This window comes from Oncorhynchus masou, chromosome 1, assembly GCF_036934945.1.
Source record: "Oncorhynchus masou masou isolate Uvic2021 chromosome 1, UVic_Omas_1.1, whole genome shotgun sequence".
NCBI classification, from domain to species: Eukaryota; Metazoa; Chordata; class Actinopteri; order Salmoniformes; family Salmonidae; genus Oncorhynchus; species Oncorhynchus masou.
Window position 1 is genome coordinate 50,508,490 of NC_088212.1, and position 20,075 is coordinate 50,528,564.

General features: G+C 41.6%; 1 protein-coding gene across 4 annotated transcripts in view; it reads left to right on the forward strand.

Annotated features, from left to right (window-relative positions):
- The window catches only part of grin1b (glutamate receptor, ionotropic, N-methyl D-aspartate 1b), a 79,360-nt gene that overhangs the window by 22,268 nt on the left and 37,017 nt on the right, over positions 1-20,075 (forward strand). For 2 of the 4 annotated variants that reach the window (XM_064974173.1, XM_064974157.1), the window contains exons 4-13: positions 8,847-8,909; positions 9,576-9,673; positions 10,048-10,169; positions 10,802-10,976; positions 12,177-12,321; positions 12,598-12,684; positions 17,280-17,418; positions 17,552-17,679; positions 18,267-18,431; positions 18,566-18,684. In XM_064974173.1, the coding sequence (XP_064830245.1) occupies positions 8,847-8,909; positions 9,576-9,673; positions 10,048-10,169; positions 10,802-10,976; positions 12,177-12,321; positions 12,598-12,684; positions 17,280-17,418; positions 17,552-17,679; positions 18,267-18,431; positions 18,566-18,684 (1,241 nt within the window). The remainder of the gene's footprint in view (positions 1-8,846; positions 8,910-9,575; positions 9,674-10,047; positions 10,170-10,801; positions 10,977-12,176; positions 12,322-12,597; positions 12,685-17,279; positions 17,419-17,551; positions 17,680-18,266; positions 18,432-18,565; positions 18,685-20,075) is intronic. The other 2 variants (XM_064974164.1, XM_064974183.1) reach the window with 1 other exon arrangement.

Here is a 20,075-nt window from a genome sequence, read left to right on the forward strand (position 1 = left end):
CCAAACAAGCCAAAAAGATATCCGCCATATTGTGCAGTCAACAGAAGTCAGAAATAACATTATAAATATTCACTTACCTTTGATGATCTTCATCATAATGCACTCCCAGGAATCCCAGTTCCACAATAAATGTTTGTTTTGTTCGATAATGTCCATCATTTATGTCGAAATTCCTCCTTGTTGTTAGCGTGTTCAGCCCAGTAATCCAACTTCATAACACACGAGCAGGCGAAAAGTCCAAAAGTTCCGTTACAGTCCGTAGAAACATGTCAAACAATGTATATGTCACACCCTGACTTTAGTATTCTTTGATTTCTTTATTATTATGGTTAGGTCAGGATGTGACATGGGTTATCTGTGTGTTTTTGTCTTAATCTAGGGTGTTTGTACTGTCTAGGGGTTTTGTAGATTTATGGGGTTGTTTCCATCTAGGTGTTAATGTAGGTCTTTGGTTGCCTAGATTGGTCCTCAATTAGAGGCAGGTGTTTATCGCTGTCTCTGATTGGGAACCATATTTAGGCAGCCATCTTCTTTGGGTATTTCGTAGGGTTATTGTCTGTTATGTTGCATGTTAGCACAGTGTTTATATAGCTGTCACGTTCGTCTTATTCGTTTTGTTGTTTTTGTTTAAGTGTCCTTCGTGTTCTTCATTAATAAAGAAGAATGTATTCTAACCACACTGCGCTTTGGTCTACTCCAAACGACAATCGTGACAGTATAGAATCAATCTTTAGGATGTTTTTAACATAAATCTTCAATAATGTTCCAAAGGGAGAATTCCTTTGTCTGTAGAAATGCAATGGAACACGAGCAAACTCTCACGTGAACGAGCGTCACGAGCTCAAGGCATTCTCCCTTTGGAACGTTCCCCTCTCATTCGCCCCCACTTCACAGTAGAATCATCAAACAAGGTTCTAAAGACTGTTGACATCTAGTGGAGGCCTTAGGAAGTGCAACATGACCAATATCCCACTGTATCTTCAATATGGAATGAATTGAAAATCGACCAAACTCAGGTTTCCCACTTCCTGGTTGGATTTTTTCTCAGGTTTTTGCCTGGCCATATGAGTTCTGTTATACTCACAGACATCATTCAAACTGTTTTTAGAATCTTCAGAGTGTTTTCTATCCAAATATCCAAATAATATGCATATATTAGCAACTGGGACTGAGTAGCAGGCAGTTTACTCTGGGCACCTTATTCATCCAAGCTACTCAATACTCCCCCCACCCATAAGAAGTTAAGCTTCCCTGCATTAAAGTCCCCGGCCACTAGGAGCGCTACCTCTGGATAAGCGTTTTTCTGTTTGCTTATGGCAGAATACAGCTCATTGAGTGCGGTCATAGTGCCAACATCAGTCTGTGGTGGCATGTAGACAGCTACGACAAATACAGATGAAAACTCTCTAGGTAGATAGTGTGGTCTACCGCTTATCATACCGCTTATCGCTTATCACTCTACCTCAGGCGAGCAAAACCTTGAGACTTCCATAGATATTGTGCACCAGCTTTTGTTTACATATACGCACAGTCCACCACCCCTTGTCTTACTAGACGCCGCTGTTCTATCCTGCCGATACAGCGTACGTCTAACCAGCCAGCTGTATGTTGATAATGTCGTAATTCACCCACGACTCAGTGAAGCATAAGATATTACAGTTTTTAATGTCCCATTGGTAGTTTAATCTTCCTCGTAGGTCATCGATTTTATTTTCCAATGATTGCACGTTAGCTAGAAGAATGGAAGACAGGAGAGTTTATTCGATCGCATATGAATTCTCAGATGGCAGCTCGACCTCCATCCTCTTTTTCTCCGTCATTTCTTCACACAAAGGACAGGGATTTGGGCCAGTATTTCGTTCACGTCGGTCCTGAATGTCCTGAAGGTTTTTTCGGTCATAAGAGACGGTAGGAGTAACATTATGTACAAAATAAGTTACAAACAACACAAAAACATGAACATAAAAACACAATCTGTTAGGAGCACGTAAAACGTCAACCATGTTCTCCGGCGCCACTTTTGTGTTCCAGTTACTTGTATTTGGGGATTTATTATTTAATGAATTTTCCTATCTTTTATCTTAAAAATACTATACATAAAAAATTAACACAAAGTATTTTACAACATTCCCTAACTTGAATAGTATAGTGTATTTATAATTTATTTAGTAATTGCTTTATTTTATTATTTCTGTTTATTTTTTTATGACAATCATTAACAGTGTTGGAAGTTCCATTTTATTTAGAATAACCATGGAGTGGTCTTGGTGTCTCTGAATAGTTGGTTATCAATATATAGCTTGTCGACTACAAGAGCTACACGTTTCCCTTTTAGCCTATTGTCTTTGGAGAGTGGATACAGTACTCTGCATCGTTCTGTGATTTCCTTTGGGAACTGATCGTTCATGCCTATTTTAAAGCCTGCAAGTCTTTTTCCCAGGGTTTTAACCATTATTTAATATTTTAAGGATGCACATTTGGCAACAATTGGGCGCTCGTATCCCTGTCCTCTCTGTCTATAATGATGTACCAGTTTGAGTTTAATTTGGTCGACAGGGCTGTCTGGGATCTGTAGCTGTTGAACCATAAATTATTTGGATCTTCACCTTCATTTTCTTTAATTTCGGTAAGCACCAGATTTCCGCGCATTGATGTAGTTTGTATATCAAGTAAGGTTTATCTTAACAACGTTCTCTCTCATTTAAATTAATTAACATCAGCTTTCATTACATTGACTGTATCCTGAAGCTTTTTTGTTTCTTTTTCCAGTGTCGTGGCTTTCTCATCACTTATTTCAAGGCTCATTTTAAGGCTTGCCTTCATCTCATGTATATCTTTACACACTAACCTGCCTAAATGACTCACATCGGTGTGAGAATCCTGTTCATTGACTTCAGCTCAGCGTTCAACACCATAGTGCCCACAAAGCTCATCACTAAGCTAAGGATCCAGGGACTAAACACCTCCCTCTGCAACAGGATCCTGGACTTCCTGACTGGCCAAAACCCAGGTGGTATGGGTAGGCAACAATACATCTGCCACGCTGATCCACAACACTGGAGCCCCTCAGGGGTGCATGCTTACTCGCCTCCTGTACTCCCTGTTCACACACGACTGCGTGAACAAGCACGACTCCAACACCATCATTAAGTTTGCTGACGACACAACAGTGGTAGGCCTGATCACCGACAACAATGAGACAGCCTATAGGGAGGAAGTCAGAGACCTGGCAGTAGTGCCAGGACAACAACCTCTCCCTCAATGTGAGCAAGACAAAGGAGCTGATCGTGGACTACGGGAAAAGGAGGGCCGACGGGGCTGTAGTGGAGTGGGTCAAGAGTTTCAAGTTCCTTGGTGTCCACATCATCAGCAAACTATCATGGTCCAAACAAGAGTCGTAAAGAGGGCACAACAACACCCCTCAGGAGACTGAAAAGATTTGGCATGGGTCCCCAGATCCTCAAAAGGATTTATACAGCTGCACCATCGTGCACCATTCTAATTGGTTGCATCACAGCCTGGTATGTCAACTGCTCGACATCCGACCGTAAGGTGCTACAGAGGGTAGTGCGTCTGGCCCTGTACATCACTGGGCCGTACGCACTAAACTTCCTGCCATCCAGGGCCTATATACCAGGCGGTGTCAGAGGAAGGCCCAAAAAATTGTCAAAGACTCGGGTCACCCAAGTCATAGACTGTTCTCTCTGCTACCACACGGCAAGCAGTACTGGAGCGCCAAGTCTAGGTCCAAAGGTCACCTTAACAGCTGCTACCCCCAAGCCATAAGACTGCTGAATTCATCGAATGGCCACCCGGACTATTTATATTGACACCCCACCCCTTTGTTTTTACACTGCTGCTACTTGCTGTTTATTATCTATGCATAGTCACTTTACCCCTACCTACATGTACAAATTACCTCGACTAACAAGTACCCCCTGTATATAGCCTCATTATTGGTATTTTATTGTGTTACTTTTTATTTAATTTTTTACTTTAGTTTATTTAGTAAATATTTTCAATTTCTTGAACTGCATTGTTGGTTAATGGCTTGTAAGTAAGCATTTCACGATAAGGTCTACTCCTGTGACAAATACATTTTTTTTTTAACTTAAGCATGCTTAATTTATAATTTATAGATTTTAGCAGTTCGGTTTCCATGCTTACTGTACAGAGGGTGGTGAAAATAGATAATTTGTGTCAGTCAAAGAGGCTCATATTTATTTAAAAAATATTGACTTTGGTTCTCCATTCTTTCCATGTTTAATCTCAGCCATGTTTTTGTTTTGACTGCATTGGTAGTGTTTGTCTATAAAATTCTCTAGCCTGACTTGTTGTTTTGAGGTATTGTCCAGTTTGAATGTTGTTGCCCACGAGTGAGCAGGTCAGCGTAATAGTACTATTATTTGATCAGTCACAAGGCATTTGACACTGCCATCTTTTGTTCTTCTTCTTATTACTACACACAAAAACTCTCTCTTTACTGATATCTGGAGCTGCAATTTCCCCCTCTTCCATGGCTACAAATGCATTTGGAGACTGTTTTTAATTTACAATGATTACATCAAGATAGCTAACAAAGAGGAAGTTAGCTAGCTGATGACATTTAATTCCCTTAGCTAAACAGTGTGTAAAATTAGCTAGCTAGCTCGCAGCTCAGTTAAAGCCGATTCATGCTTGATCTAAAAAAAAAATGCAGCCCGGAGGCTCTGTACAGAGGGTGTGGAACAATTGCGGAGCCTTCAGAGGCTTGTGGAGGTCAAATCAAGCTCCGTAACGCATCTCCATGCACCACTCAAATTTTGTAACAATGCGGAGAGCTCCGTATAGCTTTGCATTGACATGATTGGTTGATGGTAGGTGGGGGCAGTACATCCTGCATAAACGCAAACTCACTTCCTTGACAACTTCCTTCACAACAGATCTGCTCTGCTCCCAATAAGCGAAAGAATTATGAATGCCCTGACTTCTGCAGAAGCCGCATTGCAGTAAATGTTGTACTGCCAATGCAGATGCTAGTGATGGGAAATCAAGGCTTTCTGAAGGCTTTGGCGCTTTCACCAAATTTCACCAAAAAGCTTTGGACATCATTGATGATGTACCTCTGATAAAGTGATACACATATGCACACTGCTTCAAAGTTAGCTGCTTAGCGATTTCAATGCATGCTTCAGAGACGCATGCCTCAGAGCTTCAGTATCAAACCTAACATCACACATGACCATAAATCGTCTTTAATGCTGCATTCGAAACAACTGGGAACTTGGAACTCGGAAATCTCAGACTTCTGACTTCAGTGTGTTCAAGACAACTGGGAACTCAGGAAAAAAAACAAGCTTTGACTGTGAAAAATCGCTTTGAACGGTCATCCAACACGGGAACTTTGAGCCTCTTTCTCGAGCTCTGACCTCAAGATCACTGACGTCATGATTTGACCTCGTATTTTTCAGAGTTCCCAGTTGTATAAGGCGTACACATGCTTCCCATCCGAAACAGTTTGGAACAGTTCGTGCATATACTATGACAACATTTTGTGACGTTTTTGTTAGTTTTTGGTCTTCTGTGCAAAAAAAATCCTGGCTGTTCCTGCACACAACATTTTTTCTCGAGACAAGCCGAAGTCGGTAGCCGAAGTTTACGCCCCTTCGTCGTTGATTGGTCAACTGTAGGGATTCTTCAATTAAGTGTTTGTAATCATTCAACGAGAGACAAATTGTTTATGCACATTTTTATTTAGAGAAATACTGCACTATCATCTTAGTTAGATTTGCACAACTTAGATCTCTGCAAAATCGTGAACATTTATGACAGATTTCTTGAGTTATCCTAGATTAATTCTGACTATTTTGAGGAAGTGTATACTGGCTACGGTGTCTCAAGATGGACAAACAGTAATATTGCTATTTTTTTCTGTTTTTGAAGCAAAGGTATTTTAAGGGACTCGTTCGGTTCGCATAGGGTCTTTGCTATCCGGGATCCTTGGGACATCCCTAACCAAAACCTTTACCTTAACCCAGCGGTTTCTAAACTAGGCATATGAAAATGGGGTAGTGGGAGAATTTCCTAAATACAAAAAAAATATATACATATATTATAATATCGTATTTGTATCTCACAATAATTGTAATGTGGTTAACCTAAAAAAACAAAATGAAAATTATTCAAACCTTAGATCATGGGAAAAGGCCGCACTTGACCATTGCATTTGAATCATTCTCACAATAAATGGCTAGGCACACTATAGTATGAAATCACATACTATTGCAGAGACTTTGATAATACCGGACACAATCGAAATGGTGAAAGCAGTGTGTGGGAAGGCAGAGGCACAGAAACTCACATCAGTACCTTTTTCAGATGATGCTGTTAAACAAATAATTTATGCTATTGCTAGCAATTAAGAGGAAACTCTGAACAACTAAGAAACTCCCCAGCTTATGCTCTCAAAATGGACGTTACCAGTGAGGGCCGAGATGCCCATGCATTGACTTTTGTTTGCTATACATGTTGGGGGTTGCTATTCGCGAGGACATATTGTTATGTCTTATGATTCCTGAGCATGAAACGGCATAGGGAATGTTCAATGTGCTGCGTGGCTATACTGACGAAAAACAGATTCCATATGGGATCGAATGGTGGGCTTTTTCACAGATGGGGCTCCGTCTGTGGCGTGAAGGTAATGCCATATGGACGCATTGTATGATACACCAAGAGCAACTGGCGGCAAAAGAGCTGAGCACAGAACTCACAGATATACTGCAGCAGATAACTTCGATTGTACATCAAACCACAGCGCAAGCCTGTTTGCAAAACTATGTGGAGATATGGGATCGGAGCATGACAATGTTCTATTTCACACCAAGCCTGGATTGTTATTGAAGGGGGGTGTTGGAAATATTTTTAGAATTGAGAGAGGAACTGTTGTCACAGTGGATGTAAACAAAAACAGACTTGGTTGACCTTCTGTGTAATGAAAATAAAAAAAGAGAAAACAGCATCGGTAAGTGTCTCACGAGCGATGACTGCTCACCTCCAAGACTTGGAAGAGCACTTTGGGACCTGCTTCCCAATCCGTTCGACTGTAATCCTGGATCAGTTGACATGCCGGTAAGTGAGATCAATCAGATGAATACCCTGCCATCTCCCTCCAAGCATTAATGCCGCATTCAGAACGACTGGGAACTCGGAACTGGAAACTCGGAAATCTCTGACTTCCGACTTCAGTGCGTTCAAGACAGCTGGGAACTGGAAAAGAAACGAGCTCCGACTGGGAAAAATATTTTTGAAAGGTCATCCAACTCAGAATTCCAATTCGGGAACTCGGGCCTCTTTCTAGACCTCCGACTTTCCGACATCAAGATCACTGATGTTATGATTAGACCTCGTATGTTTCTGAGTTGCCAGTTGTCTTGAAAGTACCATAAAACTCATAGTAGGCTTCCCTTTGCCAGCTCATATCTGTGTGAAGCTGGATTCAGTGCTCTTGTCTGCATTAAAACCAAACATCAATCCAGGTTTGATGTGACTGCAGAGATGAGGTGTGCACTGTCGACCACGCCCTCTGACTTTGAGAAGCTCCAACGCGACATGCATCATCAAGCACACCCATCTCATTAGCGGTGGTGAGATAAGAGACATTTGCAATTGACTGTCATAGTCCCACATTAAAAGTATGTGACGTTTGACTTTACCAGTGTAATCCACTTTCAATTTCAATTAATTTAAATCACAGACTGTCGGCCACACTAGCACTTGAAACTAGCATAGGTTACAACTACCTGGACGGAAAACAGTGATACACATAACACACAGCACGCCTTCTACGGGCGTGTGGGGGAGGGCTGGGAGCCAGCGGACCATTCAAACCTTTTTTGCAATACAAAATTCTCCATACCTCCAAGGGAGGCGTGACACTGACGTGATTTTGGAGGTATAGCAACGCCAGACTAATATGTCATTAATATGTATAAATCATGTATGATTAGCTTCACACATAGATATAGACTATATTTCTTATTGTTATGTTTTTGTGTAGATCATTGGGTTTACATTGTAGACCTGAGCAGCTTTCAAAGCTATGGATCTTCAGACCTATTTATACCATTGGAATTAAGTACTGCTGTATATACGCAATATATAGTATATACACAATATACTGTATGTACACAGTATATACACACTATATTTAGCTGATTTATCCAAAGATCCAAGACTCTGGTCCCAAAACCTTGAGGCATTTAATGGATATTTAAGGGACTATTTAAGGGATATTTAAGGGCGCTTTGTGTCTAGACAGACCATCTGCATGCCATATTGTATTATATCAACATACAGTTTTTAAAATAATAATTCAAGAGGAATAAGGGAGAAACATAATTTGGATATTTAGTCAAATATACTAATGAATAGAACTTCCAAGAGCAACACTAAGATGTAATTTTTCCCGGAAAATGTATTCGCTTAATACATTTCCTACAGTCCTATTTGATTATACTACATTTAGATATTAATGCTGTTTCAGTTAGATACGTTGGTGAACTTGCTGCATTTGCCATTGGCCTTCCATTTGATAATGACTATAGACTACTGAATGAGCAATGTCGCTGGGGGATATTTTTGGTTCCCATAACACCATGGTGGAGGATGCCTGTGTCAGACAGTTAAAACCTAAGGAATCTGTGATGCTGTGAGCAGGCCTTTGATGTTTTTGCAAGCCCCAGTGTTGGGAATCCCAAGTTGAAGCAGAAAAGTGGAGATTTGTTGGAATGCTTTACTGCACACCATTTATAACTGTTTATAATATCCTTCTGTGTCTGCATATTTTCTCTGTGCACATTACTCATCAGAATAAAAACAAGAACTATGAAAACCTCGACCAACTGTCCTATGACAACAAGCGAGGACCCAAGGTATACTTGCATGGTCAATGCACGCCGCCCACCAATTCTCTGAACGTAGCCAATAGAAACTAGAAAGTCAAACAGTCAACAACCGATTCCAGAGATATCCTTATCCTGGTAGCACGTATTTTTACATTTTCTTTTATGATTTCAGTCGAGAATGGGTTTTTAGTATATTTTCAGCAAAATGAAATGCCCCCTCCAACCTTTTTTATTTTTGTGTAAAGGGTTGCATGTGTTCAAACCAAGGAGATTGCAAGTCTATTACATTGACAAAGTTTGTGGAGATCTGGACGTGTGGGACAGGCACAATCCAGATGGCACCTCCTACCTTTCTGCAGCATTTCCTTCTTCTTTTGTTCTTTGGGAAAGAAACCACCACCACCCTCCTCCCTTCCTCCACCACTTTGATTTGCGGTTGCATCAATCTTCTTCTCCCTCTCTACTTCTAACTTGCACGTTCCTCTTTGGAGTCTTGATAGCCCTCAGTTTGCATGCACAAATGCAGAACAATTTTTCCTACCAGCTTCGATTTCTTTCAGTTAAACAGATTATCTTGGAACCTTTATTTCCATTTCTTCCACCCCCCCCCAAAAAAGAAAAAGAGGAGCTGAAGACAGCATGGTTCAGGGCTGAGTCCTTCTCCTCCTTGCTAATTTTGTCCCCTAACTGTAGGCAGAGAAAGTTCTCCTGTTCAGCCAAGACACCAACCTGACATCCATGCTGCTGGAGGCCAAGGACCTGGAGGCTCGCGTCATCATCCTCTCTGCCAGGTCAGCTCCCATCTACATCCCTCACTGCACTATACCTCTAAACATCATATACCACACAGACACGTCTTTATTATGAGGCCAGCAGGACTCGATGACATCATTATACAGTAGTAGTATATAGTAATACAGGTTACATACATGCAGTATATATTATATCATATTAATATAATAATAATATATTAATAATGAAAACACAAATATACTGTGTCCCTATGTTATTGGTACCCTGGCCAGTAGTGGTCCTGTACATTTTGGATGAACTAACCATTTATTGCACCGAGCAAAATAAACATTGACATGTATTGTACTCTTGGTGTAGTCACTGGAGATTGACTGGAGCTGCCATTGTGGTAATGATGTGTATCTGACTGTAGCGAGGACGAAGCGGCGTCGGTCTACAAAGCTGCCCGCCAGCTCAACATGACGGGCTCTGGCTACGTGTGGCTGGTTGGAGAGAGGGAGATGTCTGGTAAAGCTTTGAGTGAAGCACCAGATGGTATGTCCTGCTCCTAAACCCTATGCCTCTCTCACAGACTGTGTGACAGATCGGTCATGCTGGTCACATTGCTTTATTATTCAAATGTTTTATCCTCATCGGCTAATCAGTGTGGTGTGTAATACATTGAATGTTTGAACGTTTAAACATTTGTTTGTTTAAAGGTTTAAAACAAGTTATTTCTCATTGTACTGTGCTTTAAATGTCTAACATATTTTGTTTGTTCCATTTTTAGTTTGTGTGTTTTTTTTCAGTAGACAACAAATGAAATAGAGGTGTTGGTAATCTACATTGCTTTGAATTCACGTTAATATGAGTGTCTGGCTCTCATGGGCTAATTTAGAAAAAGTGTGTTGCTACCCCCACATTGAAGTGTAACAGAAAGCCGATGGTAAGCTACAACTGCATTTTGTTTTTGCCTGGCTACATGTATGACACGTCTGTACATAACCTTCACTTCAACATGCTCACTTTGCCCTAACCCATGTTCTGTACATTATCATCCCCAAACTAACTCCTATCCTTAATAGGTACTTGTTGTTTCTAAATAAGCAAGTTTAATGTTCATCGCCTAATATTAGCCATCTTGGGTCGAGTGCTTCTCTAAAACTGTGATTTTGTTGACTGGTCAGGCTTGCTCGGCCTTCAGCTCATCAACGGCAAGAACGAGTCAGCGCATATCAACGATGCCGTGGCTGTGGTGGCACAGTCCATCCAGGAGCTCTTTGAGAAGGAGAACATCACAGAACCGCCTCGCGGCTGTGTAGGCAACACAAACATCTGGAGGACTGGACCGCTCTTCAAACGGTAAGGCCACAAGTAATAGCGAGAGTAACTAAACAAACACTTTTTGTTTTTGTTTATTTGCACACAGTCAGAAGTAGGTCTGAGTCAGCTTGAAATAACCAGAATATAACCAGAACGATCCTGTATGATCCTCAGTATAAGACAAGGGCCAAAACACAAAACTGAACATGCTGGCCCAGGCACCTGAGGTTGCTGGGAGACAGGGCAGGGAGGGCAGTCTGAAAACAAGACCTCCTTTCTGAGCAGTTCTAATTGGAAGTGGACCAAGTCAGACCCCTGAAAATCATCCCTGTCTCATTGTGCATTCTCTGAGAAATTAAGCTTAGTTTCCATTGGCATTTAGGGCCATGCAGGTCAAATTCAAGTTGGGTTGGGCTAGCCTTGGTGGGTACATCTCGAATTGTATTTCCTTTGCCTCCAAAATGTAGTGTCTGGCTTTTGGCAAGACTACATAGACAGAACTCAGAATTAAGGGAATAGAGGATTCTACATCAGAGGAGGTGCGTTTGTAAATTCACTTTGGCTATCTACTCTGATTCCAGAGCACTCTCGCCTGAGTGTGCCAGAGAGCAGAATAACTGATGCATTTACAAATGCTCCACACCCATTGAATATGGCCGGTGTCAGTAAATGTTGTTTCCAGCCACACAGTTACAGTCACCAATGCTCTGGATAACATGAAATCAACCTAACCAGTTCTGCTAGGGCGAGTAAAATGGTCAGAGTGAGGTGCTCTCTCATTTGTGTCTGGAAGTAGCTAGCAAGCTAGCCAACCTTAACCAGTTAGCTTGGGTGCTTAACTGCTGTTGTGTTGTCAGAATGCTCGCATCAACTCTAATCCTTGGCCAGAGGGTTGAGTGTGCGCTCTGAACGCTCCGAGAGTGAAATGCTATGAATTTATCCGAGAGCGAAATGCTATGAATTTATGTATGGACAATCTGACAACGTTCTGAATTTACAAATGCACAGAACGCACTTTGAGCGCACTCTGGCACTCCAGATTGAATTTACGAACACACACTTTATTTGAAATGCGTTGCATTATATTTCCAAAAAGATCCCCCACCTCCACCCTCCTCCCTTCATCCTCATTGTTTTCAATCTCCCATCTCACCCCCTCTCATCAACCAAGCCCATCATGTCATATTGGGATGATTTGTCTGATGATGCCATCCCTCCGATCTCCCCGTTGGACTCTAGAGTGCTGATGTCATCCAAGTACCCAGATGGCCTGACAGGACGCATCGAGTTTAATGACGATGGTGACAGGCGGTTTGCTACCTACAGCATCCTCAACTACCAAAAGACCAGGCTGGTGCAAGTGGGCATTTTCAACGGCACCCAAGTACGGGGTTTTATTAAATATTTTATGTTACCAGTTGTACACAATACAGTATTTTTTAAATTAAGTGTTAAATTAAGTAATTATGCCTTGGTGCTATCATTTTGTGCTTGTGTTATTATCAAATGTATAAAACCAAGTTGTATGGGAACATTAATATTTGGGGTGGTTTGTACATAGAGGTGAAATAACTAGCCCAATTAAATTAGCGTGCCATATGATTGTACTGTCTGAATTACTTTTTCCCATGCTAGCCATTCTATTTCTTTGGTTTTGTAGGTGGTGATGAATCCGCAGAGGAAGATCATTTGGCCAGGAGGAGAGACGGAGAAGCCAAGAGGATACCAGATGTCTACCAGACTAAAGGTAGCTACTACGTCCAGCACATGGCCGTAGCCAGAATCTGAGTTTTAGCGAGGTCTGGAGGGGGAGGGGAAGTGGGCTTTATCCCCCCCCCCATCCAAGACATTTTTGGAAAGTTCAATTTAATTTAACTCTAAAATGCTATTTGGAGAACAGCAAAAATTTGCAAAAATTAAACCTCCCATTATCACATTGGTTGCTGAAGCTTCATTCACGCCTACACCTCTACACATTCTACAAACACATAGCCTATTAGCTATACAATTTGCTTCTACACATTAACTCAGCACGGGGATTATCAGTAATCAAGGTAAGACCCAAGTGCAGACTGTGTGAAGTAACAATGTTTATTGTAACAACAGGGGCAGGCAAACAACAGGTCAAGGCAGGCAGGGGTCGATAATCCAGAGTAGAGGCCAAGGAACCTGACGGCAGGCAGGCTAAGAGTCAGAACAGGCAAGGGTCAAGATCAGGATGATGAGAAAAAGAGAGACTGAGGAAAAGCAGGAGCAGAGACAAAACGCTGCTTGACTTGAACAAAACAGGTATAAATACACAAGGGAAGATGGGCGACACCTGTAGAGGGGTAGAGACAGTCACAAGGACAGGTGAAACAGATCAGGATGTAACAGGGATTAAAAACTATAATTGAATATGTACAGAGGGATCTGTTAGCATAAAAAATATTTAATTAGGGACAGATTTATATTTACTGAGGGGGGGGACTGGTCCAACTCAAGGTGTCATAAAAAAATGCACCCCTCTGCCCAACATTACAAATATTCTCACATGACCCTCCCCTTGTATTGTTAAATAAATTGAACACCCTCCCTCTCATAAAATTTCCTCAAAACAATGTTTACAACCACAAACAATGAATGTAGCAACCCTATGTTTATAAACGTTGATATAAACTTTTCCACTTTAGCATGCTTTTTGGGCCAGAAGGTTGAGGGTTCGCTGACCACCACGGAGAGATCACTCTCCCTAACTGTTTCATTACAATATGATCAGAAGAAGCTGCAGACAATGATTTTCCACATTTTGATGCCATAATTATAATTATATAAAATATATGCAACAAATTTTCCCACCAACAGGTTTCTGTGCCTGTGCACCACACAACCAATGAACAAAGCATATTTTAGTCACTTCAAAATGACGATTTGCCTGTTCAACACCATAATAATAGACTATGACAATCTCGACAAAATGTTTAAAAAAATACATCCCTCCCTACTAGGGCTGACCCAATTTTGGTCGACTGAGATTTCTTTAGTTGAGCAATGGCAAATATATATATTTTTCATGGTGCACAAGACATCCGCCTGATTCGTGCTTGTCTCAGTGGACTAATCTGTTGCTGAGACATGTGCTACTGAAATTGCATATGGTTATATTATGTAAGAACAATGGTGCAACTGGGGTTGCAAAATTCCTGGAACTTTCAATAAACTCCCTGGTTTTCCAGTGCAGCAAGTCCGAACCCAGCATGTCTCATTTTTTTTTTTTACATAAATACATATACAATTACATAGATACAGACACATTACAGAGATACAGACAAAAAATGCTCAACCTCCAGATGAGTATTAAGGGGAGAGTTTACGTACAAATCTTGTCTGGTCTGTAGCTTATTCTTGAGATGTTTGGGGCTGCTGGCGAACCATGATGTGTAGGCATAATCAATGTGACACAGGACTAGTGCACTTGCCAGAGTCTTTTGGGTGTATATAGCTAGGTTTCCATCCAATTGGTGACCGAATTTCATGCAAATATTCTAAAATCTGCTTAAAAACAACATGCACATTTCAGAGTTCCCTGTGGCGCCAGTGAACATGACAGTAAATATTTTAATTTACCGGACATTTGAGAAATTTACTGGACATCAATATGCATTCAGAACCGACCTGGCGCAGCCAACGAGGGATATTGGCCAAATTAGCCACATTTACCTGTCTTTAAAAACAGATTATAACCAATTATAAAAACACTATTCATTGGGTTAGGATGTGTAGCACATGCAAAACTTCATATCCTATTTTTTTGTTTTGTTTTTAGGCTACTTTCCTGTAAGAATAATTGTCCCCATCAAGGTTCAGCTGTCAGAGATTGTAGCTCTAAATTCATTAGGGTTTTGGATGCATATGCCTATAGGCTTGCCCGCTGTATGATATTAATCTAAAATATATTAGCATTTTGGCCTACTGATGGTTGTATATAGGTATAGCGATTGTGCCTACACTGGTATTGGTATGTTCGCTCTAACCAACAGCTTGCAGATACAGCGCAGGTATAGCCTACTATCATGATGAGATTATTATGGATAAAAGTACGAGATGATTTCTATTTGTCAAATGGCAGCCAAGCATCGGTCATCATTTCGGGCAGAATAAAACCCTAGATATTTATTGAAAGGAGCATCAACATCATCCCTGTGCACTTTCACCACCCTGTGAAGTTAATAACTTATTTCATCTGTAACCTAATAAACTGCATGCTTTCTCATGATGTGACTTTTTTTTATCTGACCCTGTTAATGTCAAGCCATTTTGAAGATGCTGGAATGTATGTTTGTGATGAACATGTACAGGCCTACAGGACACATTTGAAATAGCCTACTCAGATGAAAAATGTGTGACTGGTTGTGTTTCTGGCACATATAAAAGGTAATACATTTTACAAGTTTAATTATAAATATTAAGGCCATATTGAAGTTTTAGCTTCCATGTGAACAAAGAATAGCCGCTCGGATTGGAGAGGAGGCAGAGCGTGTGTTAAGCTCTTCTGAATAAATTGGCCTGCGGGAGCACATGTGGACACATTATTATAGGATGACTTGGGAGAATGATGATCTGCCACTGACAACGCATTCAGAATCAGAAGTAAAATTACAGCCAGACTGACCTGCTACTGTGCCTGATCCAAATCGAAGGAATCATATAAATCACAATCTGCCATTATTCAACTGACATCTTTACTGTAACTGTAATGCTCCGGGTGTCGTGGGTGTGGAGTCAGACGCAGGAGACAGAGAGTGCAATGCTGTGCTCTTTAATGCACCACAGGGTGCTCACAATAATAACGGCCCCAAACACGGGGAATGAAAAATGTACAACTGAAAATTCACGACCAGGAACAAACACGTTCCTCTACTACAGAGCCGAAGGTTACAATAATTAATCCCGCACAACAAACAGGCGGGCCAGCTGTCTAAAGAAGCCCAACTAATCATCACAAACAGGTGCTACCAATAAACATACAAGGAGGGGGAGGAAAGACAATCAGTGGCAGCTATGAGCGCCACCCAACCGGGAAGGGAAGCCACCCTCGGTCGGACTCGTGACAGTAACCTAGAGTAGAAGTTAGTACTCGCTTGAAAACAATAATGAAATGATTCATTGCATTGTGGTGTTGTAGGCTAGTCTGCAATTTTATTGCCCCAAAAACAAAATCAATAGGGGAGCTTGTTGAGCTGTTTGTCATGTCTACTTTCATGCGCAATGATGCACCTTGCATCTCCGCTGCCTTTTAGGTATTCCTATTTGTTCTTGTGGTTTCACATTGAAATTGTATGCAGCTTTGAATGCTTTTAAGTTTGGTATGATTGCTCGTTAGCCTATACCAGATATGTCACTATGATAGAGGGCAGGATGGAACGTTAGACTGGTAGACTATACTGACCTGTGGTATAGTAAAGGTTAGCACACGGAAAAGCGTAGTGCATAATGGGACTACCAAAACACCTTGATATAGGGGAGGTGCATGCAAGCAGATGAGGAAATGTGGCTAGTTATATACTAAAATCTGTAACTAGATCATGTAAACTGGTCAAAATAATGCACTACCCTCCCATGTGCCAAATAAAAACAAACACACAACCCGCCCTTAGCAAAATGTAAACAAATGACTTTGCTTTACATAACTTTTTTTTGTGCCGTTTTAAAGCTAATTTCCTGCAATGCTAAACATTTTGCCATGGGTTGGGGAGATTTTTTTGCCGTTTTAAAAGCAAATTTCCTGCAACTCTACACATTTTGCCATGACTTATGCCATGTTAATATTATATCTAAGTGACAGGGACTAACAAAATCAATGGGGGCCCCCTAAAGGTCAGGACCCCTGGGCACATGCCCTGCGTGCCTGGTTAGTAATGATTACCAATAGTTTAGATAGTCTAGTTAGTCTTGCCAGCTAACTTGCCAATCTAAAACATTTTATGAGATGGACTCATTGAGTGACTATTGGTGAGTGACATACTGTACATCAAGAGAAAAACCAAGTTTAGAAGTTGTACCTACTACTCTAACTCTCAACAGTAAGTAGAAAAAACTGAGGTCTGGACCTTGGTGTGCTCATGTGCAGCTACCGCCCTGGTCTTGCATAACCGGGCGTGTATTCACTAGGAACTAAATGGCTAGAAACGGGGAGAGACCTACCTGAATTTGTCCAATTGTTTCTGTTGAAAACTTTTTCTGTGGCAAAAAAAATTGCTACGGTGTGCACTAATGCATACACCCAAGCACTTGTTCCTTGTGTTGAATGCCTGTGTGCCAAAATGTGTTGGCGCCATACTTGCCCTTCTCTATTGTTCACAGATAGTAACCATTCATCAGGAGCCATTTGTCTATGTCCAACCCACAACAAGTGACGGAACTTGCCAAAAAGAAAAAACTGTTAATGGACTCAAAGATGTCCAAAAAGTTATATGCACTGGCCCCAATGGAACCATCCCAGGTAATAAGACAGCCACAGGACATACACAAGTACTAATTCAGTATAGTGTCCGTCTGTATTTGCTGTATATGTTGATTTGCTCTCAATATCAGTTTTTTCAGCTGATTTTGTGTTTGTCGTTTGTCCATTATAGGACAGCCTATAATACCCCAATGCTGCTACGGCTTTTGCATTGACCTCTTGATTAAACTAGCGGATACCATGAACTTCACCTATGAGGTTCATCTGGTGGCTGATGGGAAGTTTGGTACACAGGAGCGGGTAAGTAAGATGATCATATGGTTCTGCAGCTTTAGAACCGAACCCCCTTGTGCTATGGAATACCATCCTCAAGGTTCAAGGTAATGTTTATTATCACACAGAGAAATGCAGTACTGGCTACATGTGTGGTATAGTGTGGACTACCACATATGAAATGCCAATCAATGTGTATTCTTGGGTGTTATTTTCCACCTTCACCACAGTTCATATTTAATTACTTTATTAGGACCAACAAATGACAGACTAGTCCATTCGATTTGATTGCATTTTGTCTGTATATTGTGTAGGCTGCGAAAGGACAATGTTTTTCTAGACAAAATCACCAATTGAAAAACAATAACAACAGATAATCAATTGATATTAAAAAAATTGGTCCTTAGGCAAAATCTTTGCTAACTGCAATAATATAAGGGTACATGTACAGGTTATGTGCATAATGCTAAAGTGCAATTTAGTCCAACATCTTATGTAATTGTAGGATTGCATTTGTGATCAAACAGTTTTTGGCTGATCCAAGCATCAATCAGGTTTGGAAATGTCAACTAAGTATGTAGAGTACAGTGGATGCCCCTCTCTTTCTATATCAGGTGAACAACAGCAACAAGAAGGAGTGGAACGGCATGATGGGAGAACTCCTGGGTGGCCTGGCAGACATGATTGTGGCTCCGCTCACGATCAACAACGAACGCGCCCAGTACATCGAGTTCTCAAAACCCTTTAAGTACCAGGGGCTTACTATCCTTGTGAAAAAGGTATGCTCTCTGCTCTTACTCCTGTTGCTCAGACAGGCACCCATTGAAAATATTGTTTTCTTCCTACAACTATGACCCAGTATAGTACTACTCACAGTACAATGAATGAGTCACTGGCTGTTGTTTGACTGTAGGAAATCCCACGCAGTACTTTGGATTCGTTCATGCAGCCCTTTCAGAGCACCCTGTGGCTGCTGGTGGGTCTATCGGTCCATGTGGTGGCGGTGATGCTCTACCTATTAGACCGGTTCAGGTAAAACAACGACATGTCTGTGTACAGTAATAACCTGATCACATTAATAATAATATAGGCCTTTTAGCAGCCACTTTTATAAAATGCTACTTACAGTCATGCATACATTTTCATATGGGTGGCCCCAGCGGGAATTAAACACATGATCCTAGCGTTGCAAGTGCCATACTTAACCAATTGAGCCACATAGGATCAGGAAATTCCCCATAACTTTCCTATGCCACAGGTTCCCCATGCATTTGTAATGAACAGCTGTAATAATTGTTTATGTCTGTGGCAAGTGAAACATAACACAACGCAGGCACGTGAAATAAAGAACTGAACTGACATCCCACTGGGGACAGACGTCAGCTCAACGTCTCTGACCCTCGTCGGATGTGGCAGAGCTTGCAATCTGTTACAGACTACAAAGGGAAGCACAGCTGAGAGCTGCCCAGTGACATGAGCCTACCAGACAAGCTAAATAACTTCTATGCTCACTTCGAGGCAAATAACAATGAAACATATATGAGAGCATCAGCTGGTCCGGCCGACAGTGTGATCACGCTCTCCGCAGCCGTGTGAGTAAGACCTTTAAACAGGTCAACATTCACAGACGGATAACCGGGACGTGTTCTCCGAGCATGCGCGGACCAACTGGCAAGTGTCTTCACTAACATTTTCAACCTCTCCCTGTCTGAGTCTGTAATACGAACATGTTTCAAGCAGACCATCCTGTGCCAAAGAACACTAAGGTAACCTGCCTAAATGACTACCGACCCGTAGCACTCACGTCAGGAGCCATGAAATGCTTTGAAAGGCTGGTCATGGCTCATATCAACACCATTATCCCAGAAACCCTAGACCCACTGCAATTTGCATACCGCCTGAACAGATCCACAGAGGATGCAATCTCGATTGCACTCCACACTTCCCTTTCCCACCTGGACAAAAGGAACACCTATGTTAGAATGCTATTAATTGACTACAGCTCAGCATTCAACACCATAGTGCCCTCAAAGCTCATCACTAAGCTAAGGACCCCTGGACTAAACACCTACCTCTGCAACTGGATCCTGGACTTCCTGACGGGCCACCCCATGTGGTAAGGGTAGGTAAGAACATTCGCCACACTTATCCTCAACACGGGTCCCCTCAGAGGTGCGTGCTCAGTCCCCTCCTGTACTCCCTGTTCCCTCATGACTGCATGGCCAGGCACGACTCCAACACCATCATTAAATTTGCCGATGACACAACAATTGTAGGCCTGATCACCAACAATGATGAGACAGCCTACAGGGAGGAGGTCAGAGACTTGACTGTGTGGTGCCAGGAAAACAACCTCTCCCTCAATGTGATCAAGACAAAGGATATCATTGTGGACAACAGGACAATGAGAACCGAGCATGCCC